We start from the raw sequence: 20,207 nt of genomic DNA on the forward strand, positions 1-20,207 counted from the left end.
GAAATGGCAAGAAAGAAATCGGGCAAGGAACGGAAGAGTATAACGCAATGCAACGAATATAAATAATTCAATATTTCCACTTCACTTGATGGTTCGCTTTGTTTGCACTCTTGCCACTTTTTGTCTGTCTTGCTTTCCTTTTGCCTGTTTTTCTCTGTTCCTTCTCTGATGTGCGGCTGCGACCCAATGAAAATAAGCAATTGAATGCTCGGTTAAATGTAAGAAAAATCAATTTTCCAAACAATTTTACTGCTGCCTTCCCCATTCGATTGTGTATTTTTATGCACTTGTCGCCGGCTGCGGGCAATGCTCTTTTCCAGCTACTATCCCCAAACTCTATTCAGCATTGTTTTGTTGAATAACCCGTGCACACCCTTTACCGTGCCTCGGCTAAAGGACAAGAAAAAAAACAGGCAAATCAAAAGCACAGCAAAATCAATCGTCAAATCACTTGAGTGCGTTCTCCTTCGTCGCCATCATTCTGCAGATTTTTTTTCGTTGTTCCCAACAATCGGTACTCATGGATAACAAGGGTAGAGGGTACAAAAAGGTGATTCAGACAATGACTAATCTAGAATATAAGCTCTTAGAAACATAAATTGCTTACAAAAAAATATTACTCATACGCACTGTTACAAACAATTAGGGACAACCTTCAATGTTAAAAATGTTGCATACTTTAGGGGCTCATATGAAATATCACTCATACGCCCAGTTGTCGTTTCTTTTCCAGCTCACTAAAGAAGGTTTATTATAAAAATCTTTTTTTTTTATAAATTTTATCAACCTATCACTCGTAACGGGTATCTGACAGTCCAAAGTTCCAACTTCAACTATCTAACTTGTTTTCCTTCAGTCTATTGTTGGCAGTGCTTAGACTGTTTCCTGAGTTTTGTTTTTGTTTTGCTTATCCTTCAGTGCAATGCGACCAAAATGGCAGGCTAACGATTCCTCCGGGTCCGATAGCTCCACTACGGCGTACTCTCCAACGAGATAAGCCTTTACTCTCACCTCAACTTAGTTTAGTTTGAAAGTGGTGCTTCTATATAAAAAAATTACCTTAATAAATACAAAATTGTATGTTTTAATCTTATCTAAAAAAAATTAAATCATATAAATTTAATATTTTTAAAATGAGTTTCTGGAAAATATTTAAACCAAGCAGAGCAGTGTAGGTGCTTTTTGGGTTGCTGGTAGCTGTTGGTCTTCAGCTGCGACTTTGGCCGGAGCTTTTGGCGTTTTAGGCGCTTCAATTGTGTCACGCATGCACGCACGTTGCTTCCGTTTTTCCGGTTGCCGGGTTTGCTATTTTTCCTGCTTCCTCTCCCACTTATTTTCCTTGCCGGCGCTTGGGAAAAACAACAGCCCGGCAGGGGAAAAACCGGGAAGGAAAAAAAAGCAACCAACGGGGCTTAAGGGGGAAGAACACGGAGGCAGCGACAGACTGGAAAATTTGCATGTTTGGACATGTTGAAATCTTCTTGGGAGTTGCTTGCGGTACCGAGTTCCGCTCCTATTTTTTTTTTTTCAGTTCGTCTTCCTCGCAGTCGATTTAGCCTAGCATGAAAATGGAATTTGCATTTGTCAGTGGCGCTGAGAGAGGATCCCCGAGGAGTCCTATCCCGAAAATCCTCTAAAAGTCGAATTAATTTTCGCTCAATCCTTTTTTTCTCCTCCAGTCCGGGTAAAACCTCTTACCTCAGAAGATGCAACGGCTAATTTCCAATTTACCTTTGCATATCTACGCCCATGCGTTTTCCACATTCGTCGGCCTCAAGTGTAAACATGCATTTCAAGCAAAGTGAAACAGTTTCCCCAAAAAGATGGAGAATTGTTTGCCATTCAGTAAAAATAAAAAAAAAATAGAAAACAGTAGAAGCGGTACACAAATAGGGGGCACGTGTTATGGCATTTAGAAAAGATTTAACTTCAAACATACAATCCTTTGGTCAGGAATGGTAGACTATGTTGTTCAGCAGAAACTAGAAGGAATAAAAAGCACTTTAAGAACTTAATAAACTATTTGCTTATTGCCAGTATTATAGCTATACCCATGGGTGGTTTTAAGTTCGGTGAAACTTTTGCAATTGAATGATATGCATCTTGAGGCCCTTGCCACATAGCGGAAGACGCTAAGCAAATTTAAAGCAGGCAACAGCCCGAAGGTCATGTTGTCGTTTCCTCCGGCAACAGCAGGGCCAGAAGTGGCAACAGCAACTTACAACAAGAGCAACATCAGTTGGCTACACACGCAGCTGGCACCGGATGCCCGGGGAAGCTCGTGCCACAGTTAAAAGTTCAATTTGCGCAATAGCGGCAAAGGCATTTCCCACCCACTCACATAAGTATATATAAATTTTTGTATATACATACATATACATTTTGCAAGAGGGATCCATTGAAGCGTAAGAAACAGGAGCTGAAACGCCGAAGCAGCATCAGCAAAAGGAAATTTTGCGTTAAATTATTACTTTCAGTTTATGCAAAGCATTTGAGCGCACTCACTTTGCCTTAACGCTGGTTTGTGGTTGTGTTTACTGTTGTTCCCCTTCAGCTTATGCCCCAAACTATATATGTATATAGCACAAACAAATAAATATAAAAATATATATGTATATCTAGAATGGCTGTCTATCCGGACTGTGTGCGAATTAGTATGTGCGACAAGCAAGGAAATTGCAATAGCATCTCATGATGCCACTAAATGCAACGGCAACATCAGCCAGCGACAGTGGCAAGGAAAAAAATTCATTTGCAGAATTTGCAAAAAAAAATTGCATTCAGTTTTTGGTGGCGGGGTGCAAGTGTGAAGTGGGCGGTGAGAAAATAGAAAAGGGGTCTCACATGGGCGCCGGAGCATCTGTGGCACACTAACTGAAATGAAACGAAACGTAACGTGGAAATTGCCGGCGCCAGGATCTCCGCCAACGACAACGCCTCCGCCGCCGCCACTGTGCGAGAATGCATTTTAAAGTAAGCGCCTCGCTTTTGTCATTTTAATTTTGCGGATTTTTCCATTTTCATTTCATGGCAGTGTCTTTTGCTCGTTCTCCTTTGCTCAAGGTTAGGCTGGTTTTTAATTGAAAATGTTCTGGCAACAGCCAACTGACAAGCTGTTACTGATACTGCCACTTTCGCCAAATATACAACCGAAAAATGGAAATACGGAAAATAGTTAACTATCTGGCTTGTTTAATTAAAGCTTGATTTACAGTACAAACTTTTGCATTAAAAATTTTAAATAATTCTTAGGAGGCAAATTAATTTCAGTTCTTATTAAATACTCTTAGTAATAACTTATCTATCCTTCAATAAAGATTAAGATCCGCTTTATTGTTCGATATTTTTTTTCACTCTGTATAAAAGCCATAAACCGAAGTTGGGCTCACCAGTTCACTTGGCCCTACTCACATGTTGGCCATTTATCTTGCTCAAGGTAATAAAATGTCTATAATTAGTCATTTAATATACAGATTTCCGTTTTGCGTCAAGGGGCGAAAACTTTTGCAGGCATCGGCTTCCTGGAAGTCCAAAGAAAAAAAAAAAGGAAACACTGCACACCCAACAGAGGATTGGGAACAAAGTTTTTCCTTCGGCTCATATGTTTGTGTGTGTGCGATTTCTGGGGTGGAGTAATTTAAGTACAGCGAATGATAAACTACTAAGCAGCAGTAGAAAAGCAAAACCATGACCAAGGGTAGCAGCTGGAGCTGGAGGAGGAGCAGACCAGTGGAGAGCTGAGTGCCCGGACTGCCTCGGCGAACCTAAATAAATGTGCAATTAAGAGCTGCTCGCCTTAGTGTTTGGACCGCACAATTTGCTGCCAACTTTTACCCATACCACGGGGCCACATAAATACTTATGGCTATATGCAAACACTGAGGAAAAAATTATATAATAATAATAGGTAGTACTATAGTAAAGGCTTCATTAACCAAGCAACTGAGTTCTCTGAAAGAGACTTTATTGATATTATAGAAAATTTTTTAAAGCCACTACTATTAACTATTAAAGTGATTAATTATTTTAAATTGATGTATATTTCATTATATTTTCTCGCAGCGTATGTTTGTGTGTGTGGGCTTACAAAGTTTCCATGTCTATGTGTGCGTTGGGCACTTTTAACGTAATATGCTGCCGCTTGCCTGCCTGAGCTATGAGCATTTTTATAATAAATCTTGGCGCTTCCGTTTTTGGTTTGCAAACTTCCTGTTGGCAAACGTCTTTAGTAGCCATCGGGGGCGGACAGATGGAGGGGGATGAAGGAAGATGGCTGGCACACCAGGCCAATCCAACCCAACTGCACTGTGATTTGCACGCAACATATGGACTGCGCTCCAGACAAACTCACTATCTATGTTTATACAGACGTACATATCTGGCAATGGGTGTGCAGCCAGGAGCAGCAGCTTCAGCGAAGAAATAAATCTTTGAGTTTTTACTTTATTGCAGTTGTCCGGCTCTATATGCCTCGCCCCCCGTATGCCATCCCTCTACCGGCTGTTCTTGGCTGGCAGCCTCAGCTAACTTATTGCGTATACGCCAGGTTTGACGTGGGAAAGTACGGGTCTGGGCCATTAAGCCTTCGCTTTCAGAAACACGTGTTTTCTCCGCCAGCATTTACATAATCTACAGTTAGTAGTACCACCTTTTGTGGACTGACGCACGCACTTTTTATTGCTTATTGGGTGTACGTACTGGGTCCGCGGACATTTTAACGAGCCCTCAAATAAATTTTAATGTCTTTTAAATGATTTCCTGGGTGGCCTCAAAAAGGGCTTGATCTATGGCCCGTTCATCCCCCTTTCTGACACCACTTAATGGCCAATATTCTACGTGTTTACGAGCCAGCTTTGGAGGCTCAAGCCCGGTCTTAGTAACTGCTCAGCAACTAAGTATTCAAGTCCTGCCAGGCAGTGAAAGATCCTTTATAAATACACAATTTCGGATACAGCATCTGCTTCTGCTGCAGTTGCATTCAATACGTTCTTGGTCGCTGTAAAAAGGACCTTTTGGTGCATGGCTAAAAAAAAATAAGCGAAAGTACAGAAGGTACACGGGAAACCAACAAAAAGTACACAGAAATCGCAGACGAAACAGGAAAGTCGAGTTTAAATGTTTCTTTAGAATGGAGGATAAAAAATGCAACCATGTTGACGGCATCGTCTATGCATATACATATTCATGCTGTCTGCTTTCGGTTTTATTTTTTTTTCTCTCTTACCGGAAAGAATAAATTCCTTGGCCTATTCAAGTTGAGAGTCGCAGTGGTAACGACACTTGTCAAAAGGATTCCAACAATTGCGAACAGTCATTCCACTTTTTGACTAAACTTTTATAAAATTGAAGTTTCTAAAGGTGTCGAACCGTAGAGAGGCACTTGTTTTGGGATCCAACTTCAATGGGATCATTATGGAGTCTGTCAAGTAGTTATAAAAAATCAATACAATCTTTTACTCATTAAAATTATTAAAGTATAATATTTATTTTAAAAATTGCCTCTAACTTTTGTCATCTATTGGTTGTATACTTTTCCCGCATTTCTTTCTAGAGGAAGTGAGATCAAAGAAAAATTATAAAATATTTTAATTTAAAAATATGCCCCAGCTTTGATGCTTTTTCCGCACCTTTCCGCTGCTTTTTTTAGAATTTCTGTCCCGCTGACCAGCTAGCTCCGGTATATCCTGTTTGTCAACCGGCCGGCCAGCCAGCTATACCGGGCGGTATTGTATCCTTTGTCTCTGCGGGTCTGCGGGTCTCAAAGTTATGCCTTCAGTGCATGCCCGTGGCTGTTTTTCAAAACAAAATTAAAGGCAGCAACAACGCAAAAGGAATAAGAACCGAAAAAAATTGTAATGCAAATTTAATTAGGTTTTAAGTGCTTCGGCAAGGACAACCAAGGCGACTCTGTTGATGGTCGTTGCTGTTATTGTTGTTTGTCAAATATTTACTTTGAAAGAGAGGCAGAAAACAAGCAAAAAGGCTGGCCATTCCAAAACCATTCCACCCCATTTCGGCCGCCAAACAAAAGGTAATGAAATTTTTCGCGCCGAGTTTTGAAACAGTTTAAAGTTATTACGCCCTGCTACGTGTCCACCGGCAGGAAAATTGATTTTCCTAAAAAAAAAGCTGAAAAAAAACTTAAAGAGATTGCGTTGATCCAGGGAACTGGCAACCTGGAAAATATTTACTTTGGGGTATGCATAATATTGACTTTGGTACTTCTGGTTTTTCGAAGCCGAAAGCTAATTAGAGCGACCCGCATCAAAAGTTGGCAACATTTAAATCGAAATTCCAACTGAAATCAAATTGGTTTATTGTCTGTCGCCGTGGCGAAGGGAAAAGTTAGTCAATGAAAGTTTTTAGCGTCCATGCAAATATGCAAATATTTGCTCAACTTTATTAAAATTCATTTTTGTCATTCATGGCTGTTATGTGCGAGTGAAAAAGGGAGTGTGTGTGTCTAAAAACTCTTGACAATAATTTTGCCAAGTTGCTACTTTCGATGTGGGCACGCAGGCATGCATGGAATTTTTGTGCTAAGCGGCAATAATTGCAAATTCCACTGCAACACACACACACCCACTTACTTTTTGAACAAAGCCCACACACACCCAGGCTAGCCCACACTAACCCACAAAAGAAGCCTGGGAAGGAGGAAAACTTTTGCCTTGTCTAACTGTCTGCAAATCGCAGAGCTTTGCGAAAATCTTTACCAAAATGTTTGCCATAGGCATTTTGGCCAAACTTTCTGAAGCTCTGGCATAAGTATGCTGCGGCTTTTTATATGGCCGCAGTGCATGCGGTTTTCCAAATTGCACACATTGTAATCTATGACACGCCCACCCATCAAGCCCCCCTCATATGAGGACAAAAATGCGTATGCATTACAAAGTGGAAGGCGGAGTAATTAAAACTGATTAACAACAGCTGAAATCCGCCATGAATGGAATAATGCCAATATAATTCGCATTCGGATGGCTTCAATTAGTGCAACTGGAATCAGACACACTTTTTGTCCACAGCAATCATTGTTTTTATGTCCCGATATAGGACTTTGGTGGACGATTACGGGATACTTTTTGCTGTTAAATCAAACATCCCACTTGTGCTCTTGGATTATTGTAGCAGAAAATTCAATTTAACAATTTGGGTATATTCGTTAATAAATAATTAAATAATATGAAGTTTTCCCGTTCAACAAAAACTTTCTACAAATTAATGGTGCATATATAACGACTTAAAATAATAACAAGCTTCGACAACTGTTGACTTATGAATAGCATAATTGGTGCTCCATATAAATAAACAAAGACTGCTAAAAAAAATACAAATAAATAACAAAAAAAATAATTAGTATTTTACTTTAATAATATAAATGTAGAAAATGAGCCGCAATTTCCTAAACTATTTTTGCAATTACTTTTATACACATCTGATGTTTAATTTGCAATTAAAATAGGGCATAAAGTGGCCATGTTAACAATACACTTTCCACTGAATTGTTTTTCTGCAAACAGTATAATTAAGCTGGTACAGCTCCCCCATTGTCATCCCTTGGATTTTCAACTCATTTTTTTTTGTAGCCTGCATCCTTTTTTTTGCGGGACGACAATCGCAGTTTTTATGAAGCCACTAAATTATGCGGCTCACACAGTTGGGGCAGGACTGTCAATTGCCGCTATTATCATTTTATCATTGTTGTCGCGAATGTACGCACACACAGAGCCCTTGAAGGAGATGGCATATTGAGTTGATAGAAGAAAGCATTACGTTACGTATGCGACCCGTGGGCCGAATGCCGTCTGCCGGCTGCTTGCTGCCTGCCAACAAACATAACTAACAGTTCAGTGCACACACTTTGCTCCGACTCGGGATTTGGGGTCTTGGAGCAGCTGCTCCAATTCACCAAAACTTCAGCTTGCAACTGGGACGTGGCTGGAAATCGAAGGGGCCAAAAACGGGGTAAAAAATAGTGGAAATAGCCAAAGGTGCCAATTGTTTGCTGGTATGCGGGCACGTATGTGTGAATTTATCGGTTGACATGACAATGCAGCTGCAAAATGCTGGCGTCGAACAGCACTTCAATATGCTGCCAGCCAGAGCCAGAGTGCCATGCCACTGGCCATGTTCGTAGTGGAAGCTCTAGTAGTTGTGCCATTGCCATTGCCACTGGCCGGACTGCTTCCTCCTTCATGCTCCTGCGGGCTGCCAACTTCCGCTTTGCTCCTTTTTTTTGCTCCCGCTTTTTGCCCTTCGATCCCTTGTGTACGAAACTACCATTAGATGGGATGGCAGATCTGGGCGAGCTCTCCTGTACTTTATGCCTTGACTAGTCCTGCTGGAGAGTCTCTTTTTCAGCCACTGCTTCCAGCGAGGTTGGATAAAAATGTTTGTGAGAAACCAGGAACTTGTTAAGAAAATAAAAACCAAAAACTAGAAAAAGGGTCGAATAATTGGGATACTATATAATGTTAGGCATTTAAAACCCACAGAAATATTTATTAGTCTGTTTACTTAGAATTTCCTTTAAAGGCTCTACTACAAACGTTTTCTACAATTAACCCTCGCTTTCGCACTTGTCCTGGTTCACCGAGTCGTCCTGAACATCCTGGCCAAGGAAACTTTGTTGGCAGCGAGGGCGCACACCTCTAATGCGACCTCAACGTAAAATAATTGCTGACCAAAGTGCACTCAAATGCAGACACATGGCCACACGTGATGACCAATGCACTTCGGGTCAAATGTGCACAGTGCGAACGAGTGGAACGTCGACAACGGCGACGAGTACATGCGGCACGATGCATGGGGCATGGGCGTGGCAAGGGGAAACTGGGCCATTGTAAGGCGGCCACAAGGTCCCGTTCGGTCGGCTCGTTATTCTTACTTTTTCGGTCAGGTCGGTTTGAAGAAATGCCGGCACAGTAATTGATGTAATCCCTGGCATCCAAGGCATCAGACTACACAAGGCCAGGGGCCAAAGGGGATAGAGTCGAGTCGAGTCCAACTGAGAGGTCACTGTTCAGATGTGGTCAGCATCCGAACTCCTGCCAGTTGATTCACATGCCTCAGGTTAGCCCTCGACCTTTCGACCACCGAGCCTGGCATCCTGTGTAATGCGAAACCAGAAACGAACGGTGGGAAATTTCTTTTCCTTTAAAGACACTGAGCCACCTAGGGCTTTAAGCACTTACACCCACCCATATTCAAATATCGATTGCTGAGTGCTGGCAAGGGAAATCAATAACCCATCGCCCACTCATCTGCGACAATGCCAGTCAACCAGGCCGAAGGTCAATAATACCATAATGGAGACAGGCAGCGTGCCTACTTGTCAGTTTGTTATTTCTTTCGTTGTTTTACGGGGCCACAAAGAAACAAAACTAAGAGTTCTATTGTCTATGAGTGAAGGCATAGTGGCATCAACATAGGGATACCCTGGGAGAGTTGCTATTACTGATATTGTTTTATAAAAAACATGTCTAAAAAACAGCTACGATTTTAAGTAGGGTTTTAGAATGAAAGCCGAAGTATTCAGATGAAATTAAGTAGTATTAAGACAGGTCTAGTTTAGTTTCCTTCCAACATTAAACACTCCATAAAATTTCTATTACTGGATACAAACAGTATTTGATATTGCCCCACTTTTAGTAGCGAATGTTTTTGCTTGTGACTGCTATCATGACTGTCACGATTGGTCTTGGCCCTGGTATTTTATTTATCATGACGAAATTGAATTTCTGTTTGTTGATTTAGCTCCGTCAATTGACATGCTAATTGCCATGCTACTTTTGCAAAAAGAAACATACATATTCGGTCAATGAAGCGCACATGATTGCAAAGCATGCTACATTTAAGCACAGCAAGATTACTTTGCTAATTACGGAATGAAAGTGTTTGTAAAATGTAAGCGAAAAATAGGTTAACACTTGCCACTGGGCTGCTGTTCTTGTTATAAGGCGTGTTTTTTTTTCAGTTCACTAAGTTGAATCACAAATGCTGCCTTTGGCCAAGAATCTTATAGTCGACACTCAAATGCACTGCAATTAACATATGTATATTAGATATTTTATAATAAAATTGATGAAATATTTTAATAAAATTTGTCATGATGGTTATTTATCTATCGTAATTGAAAAAATAATTTTTAAATTATGGCCTTTGAAAGGAATCCTTATTTTTAGAAGTGTGAGTATCTTTTTCTCTCCGCCATTCTCAGCACTACTTCAATCTGAAAGGCGAAAATTGAACAAAGGACTTTGTTTGTTTTTCAACTAAATTAGTGCAAATAGTGCAAACACCCAGATGCACACACACACAAACAAACACACACACGCAATCGTAAGCGAGGAGGCCCGCAAACAAAACGAGGGCGTGGCACTGGCGCCGCTCACCTGAGGCTGAAATCTGAGGCTGCGGCAATGCGACTTTACCTTGTGCCACTTAGGCACTACAGCAGTGGCAACAACAATGCCACTGTGCTGTTCTTGTTGCTTTTAGTGGCATTCACTTTCACAAACATACAGATACACTCTCATATACATATCCACACACACACATATATACATTGGCATTGTCTGGCATTTTGTTAGCTTGCGATTTGGGCGCTCGAAAGTATGCTATGCTGCCCATTAACTTTCATCTCAATTACACAAACACATACGAGCGAGTACCGTGAAAGACGCGAACACACATACACAGATGCAAAGACACGTCATATGTATTTATTTAAGGAATTTTCCTACACCCAAGACAACAATAACAATGCAACAGCAGAGGCAAAAGCAGCCGCAGCAGCAGCGACTGACGCAATGGCACGTTTATGCCACACGTGACCTGCTTTAGCTTCAGCTTTAGCTTTCGGCCAGGGTCGACATCTCCAGTGGCTGCCTTTGCAGGAGCACACTATTTTTACAAGTGTCTACAGTTAAGTGCACACACACACAGTCACACACTCGCAGCCCGGCCAGGACCTGCAGAAATTACCATGCTCAGGAGTCGTTGTCGTTGGCATCCTTGCGGTTGTAGCGTGAAACGAGAAGAAAAACTTTGGCGCTCCCTTAAACAACAACAAGAACAACAAATACACTCACTTAGTCATACACACTCACACACACCCGCGAATACAAGTAAAGGACGAAGGAGATGTATAAGCCAAAGCAAAAGCGTTTCCGCGAAAGTGGAACGTGAAAAAAGGCAAGCAAGTCCAAGTCAAGTTAAGCTAAGAAGCTGCCTCTTCTACACTTGAAAATTATCTTATTTTAATAATCGTATAAGGTTTGAAATATTTCTTCTTCCTGTAGTATTTCAAGAGAAACCAATCAAAGATATCTAACTTCCTTCCTATTAAAAAAAATTAATAAACTAGGCTTCTAATTTTTCAAAAAAATCTTTGGCACTTGCTTCCCTTTATTTTAATTTTAATATTTTTTGTACTGTTTCATTTATCCAAGTGCAGAGATGCTGTCGCTGCCATGGATTTCATTATGCGCATTTTCTACAACTTTTTGGAGCGCGGCGCGTTAGCATTGCATACTTTTAGGCGCTGGAGCTGCCCCACTCCTCACGCCTCTTCGCTTCGCTGTGTTTTGTGTCGAGCTTTTGCACAGACACTGAAATGCAATTTGCATAAGTTTCACAGCTTCTTTCGTTTTTATAGGAAAGATGGCAACGGCGACTTTTCTATATAAATATAAATACTATACTATGTGCATAACCCAAGTGCGCTGAACGACGCGTCCTGCCAGACCGGCGCCAGTGTGTGTAAGTGTGCCAGCGTGTGGCTGTATCTCTGTTTCAAAGTATCTGTGTGTTTGCCTTGGTGCGTGCTAAGTATGTGTTGCCTAGCTGTTGGCAATTTTCATAAAAAAAAAGTGTAGAGACGGGAAGGAAGGGAAATGGAGCCTGCAGCAGAATGAAATTTGTGTTTGTTTTCTACTTTAGCCAGCATAAAAAGTAAAATGACACTGGGTAACGCAGGAAAAAAACGCAACCGTACCATATAGAATCCAGCGGAAATCAGCAGGAAATACCCATTCCCTGGCTAATATGTTTGCTTTGGTGTTTTGCTTTCAGCATGCTCGTGTGCGTGCAATGTCGTTAAAGTAGGTAAAGGTTGCAGAATGGCAAAAAATATTGGATCAGCATGAGTAGGAAAAAAGAGCCATTAGAAAGCTATTTTTCTCATTTGACAAGTACTCTTAGTTTTGACGAAAATGTACATGAAAATTTAATACAGGTTACAAATAGGTTTGTGTTTCATAAAATTAAATAGACATTTATTGACATCTAGGACATTGCATTTGCCATTTGGCTTCAGGCATCTTATGGGTATTATAGCCAATTATATTTTAACAAATAGTTTTCTGTACGCTACTTCAGTTACTGTCATTGATTATCCTTCAAGTGTGTTTGCATAAGCTTATTAATTTCCCTTGACAATCAAGTCAAGAGAATAAATTGTCATCTCAGATAAACAAAAGGGATTAAAATCCACCTGTCTCTTGAGGCAGTTTCAAAAAAGCAGTGATTACCTTCGATTAGCACTAATAATCCCAAGTTGACCCATTTTCCCGTATGCACGAGCACACTCGCTCAACATTTGCAGATACGCATCCACAGATACACAGATACACGCGAGTGAATGGAGTGACATTTGTCTATCTGAACTGAACTGTTGCCGCTTGTGGCTACCCAAAGCGGTGACCTCAGAAGCAGCTTGCCACCTAAGCCGCAGCACGCGCCACTCTGTCCAAAATCCAGGACAGCCAGTTGGTTTTGGCTGCCTGATTCCGTGGCCTTTGAATGGTGGAAGCACCCAGCCCATCCTGCTAGCCGTTCTATCCATCTGCCCTCGATTCCCATGTGTGCCCCACGGGCAAATCACTCATTACACACTTACGCTTGCGCGACGCTGACGAGCTGCCTAGGATTTGGGGGCTCGGGAGAGGTCTCCGAGATGAGGGAGGCGGTGCTGGAGGCGCATATCGCAAATTATGTCAATTTGCTGCAGCATCCCGCCCGCCTCTGGGACTTACTGTCAGTGACAGGAACAGGACTAGAGCACAGGGAAGAACATTTTTAAATAAATTGAATAAATAAATATTCCTAGAATTCTGCATACCTATTTTTATATTTTTTAATAATTTATATTCCTCATACTTTAATCTTTATATTATACTACTGAAAATAGTATTCAAATTTTAATATTAATTTCAAAGTTAATTTAAAAAACATTAAAACGGAAATAACAATTACATTGCTTTTTTACCTTTTTCTTAAATACTTTGACAGCCATAAGTCTTCTAGTCTAGTCTGATAATACTAGTCGTCTAGCCATTTTATACTAATCCTATTATGACCCAATTTTCTCCCTGTGTAGAGCAGCCTTCAGCCAACTGATAGAGGGCCTAACTCTGTCTGCTCGTCGAGCATTTGACATCTTACATGGGAATTACAAACGCACGAAAATTGCTACCATGTTCGGCGACAGCCCACACACCAATACAATGGCGGCATGTAGCCCGACACATATACACGATGTATATATTTGTGAGTTTGATTGTCCGTCTGTCCGCCAGTCTGTCCGCTCTGTCTGTTTGTCAGTCCTTCGGCGTGGGCGCATATTTGGATGAGATGAGAGGGAAGCTCCTAAGGGGGGCCAGCGTTTTCATGTGCAAATTTCTGTAGTGTGCCATAAATTATCCGACTGGGAATTGCTTTTCTATAAAACGTGCGCATATTAAATAAATGTCAACAATTTTTGGCATCGTCTGCAAGCTGAGAAAAGCCCTACCGCCCTCTAGCCACCCCCGCGCACATTTTTATTCCTTTCACTCGATTTTCCCTCGTTTGCCGGCTGCAGAAATTAAATTACGCGTAACATGATTGTGAGGCTCCCTTTTGGGTATTAATGAGCATCAGGCTGTAAAATAGGTTCATGATGGATGTGTTCGAGTTTCAGGGTTTTGACAGCTGGACAGGTGAGCAATTGAATTTTCAATTTTTATCGAACACGCCCAACCACCAACTCACTCAGGCACACACATGGAAATTGATTCGCAAACGTCAATCGGTGGCAAACATTTCTTATTTCTTGATTTGCTTGGGGAATTCGTTGGATATTTAAATTTATGCAACCGTTTTTTGAGAGGTATGCAAAATATTTTATTGGTCATAAACCAGCACATTAGGTGCGAAGATTTTCAACATTTTATGTTTCGTCATTCATAATCTCAAGCCCTCAAGTTCGTCACACTTCCTGGAGGTCTATTTAAACATTCACAACACTTTGAAGGCCATTAATGTATTATTCATTGGAGAGACTGATGGATATGCATTTACAGTTCATGTTTCTCTCACTAATTTACGACTTGTGACGACAAAACTGAGCAAACACCCCGCCCCCATCGCAGACCCTTGGATCCTCCTCACGCCAAAGGACAATTAGGGGCTTTAACGCCACTCTGACAAGACGGAAGCCGGCCAGCCAACTTTAATCTATTGTCATTTGCCTGGATTGGATTGGATGGAGGGGAAACTTTGGATTGGACTCGATTGGGAATAACAAAAATAAACGAAAATGGGAATGATTTTTAGCCACCCGGAAGCAACGGCGCCGCCCTTAGCATTTATCTATTTCCAGTGACATCAATTGGCAGTTTAAATGCAAAAGATGAGGCCGCCGTGAAATCGCAGCCGGCCATCCTCGTCCTCATTCTCGTCTTCATAGCCATAGCCATTGTCGACGTCATCGTTGTCGTTGCCTTCAATTTGGCATTAATATTCCCACTCACGTACTTGGTTGTGATTATGCGACTACAACGATGAACGTCAGCGGCTATTGCGGTTAGAAGGATCTGGGTGGGGTTGTGTGACCGGGGTTGTGTGAGCCGTGGGTGGTTTGTTCCACTTGGCCGGGTGGCTCAACGGCTGAGTGGGTGTTTGGTTGGCTGCCTGTCGTGCGGTTGTTGCCTTGCGTGCTCCGCGTTCTGGGCCGAGAAACTCAGCTCAACTGAACTCAACGTGACACTTAAAAGGCACCGTTTTGTTGACATTTGTAGAAAATCGACGAAGGAGTCAACGAAGTCGAAGGATTCAGCGGAGCCGAGTTCAAGTAATTGCGGCAACACCCTAAAAGCTCAGCCCGGCCCAGAGCAAAAAGGACATTTTCATATTGTGTTAATGACTTTGGCAATAGTTTTGTCATGACATTTCAAAAAAGCCCCCACCTGTCGTTTTATTCAATTGCATTACGTGGTAATGGTAATGACACACCAAGGGAAAAAGGACTTTTCTTTATTTCAGGAGGTTTTTAATTTGAGATAAAAGGGATCAGGATTGATTCTTAAAATATTGTGATGAATTCAATGAATTTTTAATAAAATTAAAAAAAAAAAAACAGATAAAACCATAAATTCCCTAAACAATTTTTGATTAAAATTTCTTAATTTTTTTTTCCAGTTTCCACAGTAGCCGTAGAAGCCGTTTTGGGACGTACCGCATCCTTGCCATGCGACATCGAGCCGGAGGCGAAGGACGATCGGGTGTACATGGTGCTCTGGTTCCGCGAAAGTGCCGGAAAGCCACTATACAGGTAAGCATGCTGGCCCCTTTTTCCAAAGCAACCAAATTTGAATTCAGGTTAGCTGGCACTTGCTAATTTTATAGTCTCTTTGAGATTTCGGTCTCGAGAATGTGAATCTGTCCGTGTGTATATGCATGTGCTTTTGTGCGGTTGACAGAAGTTCCGCCCTACTATTGAGAGACCAACCCACCGAGGTCCTTTTGGCCACCTTTTGATTTATAAGCACCTCCAGTGGCAACTCCTTCCACCACTCCACTCATTCGACCCGACAGCTTCATGAGAAATGGCAGCAGTTCATAATTTTCAAATAATTTATTATTTTAATAACATCATCAATATCAACTCAACTGTAGTGGGTTCGAGTAGAAAGTACACTCAAAGAAAAATCAATGCCTAGATAAAGATTCTAATTAAATTTAATTGTCAGTCAAAAACATGATTCTGGTTAAAAAATGCTTTAAAAGGTCTTCGGTCTTAATTACTTTAAGAAAGAACAAATATTCAATAAAAAATTACATTTTTATTAAACGTGTAGTTGTCGCATATGCCTAGTCCTGGAACTTGGCCCAGGACATGCTCCAGGACTAGGTCAAAGCAAAACAAAGCAACGGCATGCCAGGCAGGCCAAACAGGGCGACATGGACTCATATATTAGCCGCAGGGCTCGAGGCAAAGGACATCCGGGCTGGCGAGAGGCGAGAGTCGGGGGCAGCAAAATAATGGCATCCAAAGTGAAAACTGTTTTGGCGGCAACTTTGATTATGGGCCAAAGCTGCGGGACAGGCGGATGGGGAGACAGTTCTCCGCTACTCCTCCCTAATATCGTGAAAGTCCTGCTGCTGTTATTTATAGAGCGGGCTCGGCGAACGTGTGCTTAGGTTTAATATGTTGCACATTATAAGCAGACATCGATATCCTTTAGCCTTGTCAATTTTGCTTACATGTGCTTCCTTTTCAATATGTTACCAGCGGGTGGACGAATGTGGCAGCAGGGATGGGTGATTTTCGGGGGCATACGGACATAGACAACGACAGGACATGGATACGAACGCACGTGTATCTCAAGGGCGAGCGCGAAATGCTCACGAGTCCCACTGGCAGGACTCTGATCCTTGTTGATGTTGTTGTTGCCGTTTCGTGCACTCAATTGGAAGCAATAAATTTCAGGCCAGACAAAGGAGAAAAAGATGAGGAGGAAACCGATAGAACTAGAGAGGGAAAAAACGGAAAAGCGGAAAAGGAGGTGAGTGTGTGTTTGGACGGAAAACTAGAAAAATGTGAAAAACAATAATGCTGCCAAAATTTCCGACTTTATAACCAAATATATCCGAAAGTGATTCGAATTCGATTTCCGTTCTGGGGACAATTCACCGAACACAAGTACGAAAAATAAGAATTGCTACAGACTTTAAGCAAATAAATAACAAGAGTGGAAGCAAGAACAACAGCAACAGCTGCACAACAGGCTGGCAGGATACCAGGATACTATGGGAAAAGCTCAAGCCAGGACTCTGGCGTAAAATTGCCAGCGCTGCGTGAAATCGAAGGATATGAAGCGGGAGAACTGGGGGTTTTAGAGCAGAATGGGGCTTAGAAAAGAATCAAAACCAAAAGCTAAAACCGAAAAGGCGCCGAAATTGAAAGCAGCATGTGAAGGACGGAAAGGGAGACATTGAGGCCAAGGGGACACAAAAAGGGATCCCCCAAGGTCCTTCATAGTTATGCCTGCACAGGAAAAAATTAACTTAAAAATCAAAAAGTGTATTCTACTTATTCTCCTTGAAATATATAAAAAATCTTAATAAATTTGTTGGAAAACTTGCAGAATTTATTTAATTAAAAATTCTTTTTTAAAATCATGCTATAATCAAGGTCTTTTGGCTTAGTGTCTTTATCCTTTTTTGTGAGGCAGGCTTTGCAACATTTCCAAAGGCACGTCACAGCTGGCAGTCTCACCTAAACTCACACAAGTCCTTACACACAAACACACACTCTTATACACACACACACCGAAAAAAATACACAAACATCCTGTGTAAAGTCCTGTCTAGGAGCTCTCCTGCATTTGACAGCTTTACACCCAGTTACAAAGGCAAAAGCTTCGCCAACGCCAACGCCAACGCTAACGCCATCGCTATAGCCAACACCAACGGCAACCGAATAAGCTGAAGGGGCAACAAAACGATGTCCTGCCCAGGAGGCTAAAAGCAAAAATATTAAAAATTATAATGTTAACTTTTGCTTTGTTGTTTGACCGCCCCAAATCGGACAGTTTTTGTATTTGTACATATATTCTTGTTGTTGCTAGGGTTAGGCTATTTCTGGGTCGGGTTTTCGGGTTCATTTTTATGGCTCGGATTGCTCGCTGGGATTTGTTTCTGCTGACTTTGACCCTTGAAATGCGATTTTCATAAGATTTTTATACATTTATTTGTTATGAATCGTGCACGATATAAAGACAAAAGCGGGTCGGCGTTGGGTCGGCGGGGCTTCGAAGGTTGCTTGGCCCTCCATTATTAAAATTAACATTTGCCATGACAGCCACCTGTAACGAGGCAAAAAAAAAAAAAAAAATTCTGGGAAAGACAGGGACAATATGAGCTCCCCGGGTCGACGGGCCAACTGTCACGTTCAATATTGCAGGCCATCAATGGCAATGGCAACCATGGCAGTCAACCTATACCGCCCAAGCCACCCACCGCCCACCTGCCACCCATCGATGCTGCCCGCAAAGCCTACATAATAAACAAAAAGCAAAAGGAAATGGCATTGGCATCGGCAATGGCAGAATCGATACAAAAAAGCAAATAAGAAAAGTGCAGTCGCAATATCTCTAGCGACTGGGAATCACGCTGGGAATCTCCGAAGATGAAGCAATATTAATATGAAAAATAAACAAGAAACTTAAAACAACTTCATCAAGAAAACTTTAAGGTTATTAAGATACTTTTGCAATTATTAAAGACCTTACAGATTCAAGTGATTCAATTTCAATAGTTATTTTAAGACTAACATATGTACGTAGCCTCCAACTTCAAGTCTCTTTGATTTACTGGGATTATCCTCCACTAAAAATTGTGTATTTATTGATTGTCGAAACTGTAAGTGCTTTCCTTAATCTCTGCTTGGTCTATCGAGAGCGAATACGCCCCTGGATACACCTTGCTTTAATATTGAAGTGCCTACAATGGGCTTTGGGCCTGGGCCACAATCAAGGTTAATTGATTTTTAAAGCTCACCTGACTGGCTGCCTGCCTGCCAAGGATCCGCGTCATGAATAATGAAATTCGCTGCGAGCATCGGGTCGGATTGGATTGGTCTGTCCAGAAGTGTTCTGTTCGTTTCCGTGCTGGGAGCTGGTCTGGAAGCGTCTGTCAAAAGCGGGATAATCCCCGTGCCAGCTAAATGCCATAATCGCCGGCCCGCGGCCACCGCGCTATAAATACAGATCCACCGGGCGAGAGGGTAAAGTGGGGAAAATCAAGAGCAATGGCCAAACGGTTGGCAATCGAAAGTGCATTCACTTTGCAGAGGTTGAGCCTCGTGTGAGTGTGGCTGCTTGAGAGCCGGCATTGGTCTGCCACAAAAGTAATAAACCACAAAATGGTATTCAAAATGGTTGGCAATAAAGGCCAACGCCAGCGGAAACTGAAGATGGCGGAATCACGGCAAGGAACTGGATAGAATTACACTAAAAATTAAAAAAATTAAAAAAATTAACAGAGGATGTTTAGATTAAAATCTCCATTTATTATGAGGAACCAATTGTTTTAAAACCTTATATGATATTATAAAGTATTAGTATTTAATTCATATATAAGAAAGATCCTTTTTCTCTCAGTGCACTGAGAAGGACACCCAAAAGTCGTCGGCCAAAGGCAATTAAGTCGAGTGCATTTTCGGGGCTTTTTACGACTGCAAAGCGGCTGTAGAGCGGCACTTTGCGCGAATTTCAGGTTAGATGGGATATTTAAAACTGTAATTAAGTTTCAAATGTATGTATATATGCAGTTGTGTGGGCGGACGACTAAATGTGGGGGTGTGTGCGTGTGTAATAGCGGAAATGCAAGTGGCGCATGCAAATCGATTTCGCCACCACTAAGCTCTGGTTTCCCCTGACGACTGAGAAATGCTAACGTTGGGATTTTCTTTGTCGGCTCGCCACTTGGACCCAATCGGAAATGGTTTCAGCTGCAATCTTCCCACTAATTTTGCATTCGAAAGCGACGGCTCCCTCCAACTGCCACGTCATTATTAACTTTTAATGACTTTGATTTTGGTAATTGGACGGAAGGAACTCGTCCTAATTGGAAAATGCTTGAAATTAAGAGTAATCTGTTCGAATACAATAAAGCTTTAAAGACCGGCCTGAATATAATTTTTAATATTTTTAAATATCTCCTCTTATAGCTCTATCTCCATAAATAAATAGCTTTTCGCTCTTGAAACCCCAACCTGAGGCAACTCTCAGGAATAACCAAAAACAACCGAATAGGCCACCCAAGATGAAAGTTTTATTTTGAATTTATTGCGGAATTTATTGGGCGACACTGCATAAATTTGAACTTGGCCACCGAGCACAACGGCGACGATGTTTATGTTTCTTTGTTTTTGCGGACCC

At 41.6% G+C, this 20,207-nt stretch overlaps 1 protein-coding gene across 1 annotated transcript in view; it reads left to right on the forward strand.

Annotated features, from left to right (window-relative positions):
• side-III (sidestep III) overlaps positions 1 to 20,207 on the forward strand; it is an 87,245-nt gene that overhangs the window by 36,453 nt on the left and 30,585 nt on the right. The window contains exon 3 of the mRNA XM_070280845.1: positions 15,463 to 15,595. Within this exon, the coding sequence (XP_070136946.1) occupies positions 15,463 to 15,595 (133 nt within the window). The remainder of the gene's footprint in view (positions 1 to 15,462; positions 15,596 to 20,207) is intronic.

The sequence above is a fragment of the Drosophila bipectinata genome, chromosome 3R, assembly GCF_030179905.1.
Source record: "Drosophila bipectinata strain 14024-0381.07 chromosome 3R, DbipHiC1v2, whole genome shotgun sequence".
NCBI lineage: Eukaryota > Metazoa > Arthropoda > Insecta > Diptera > Drosophilidae > Drosophila > Drosophila bipectinata.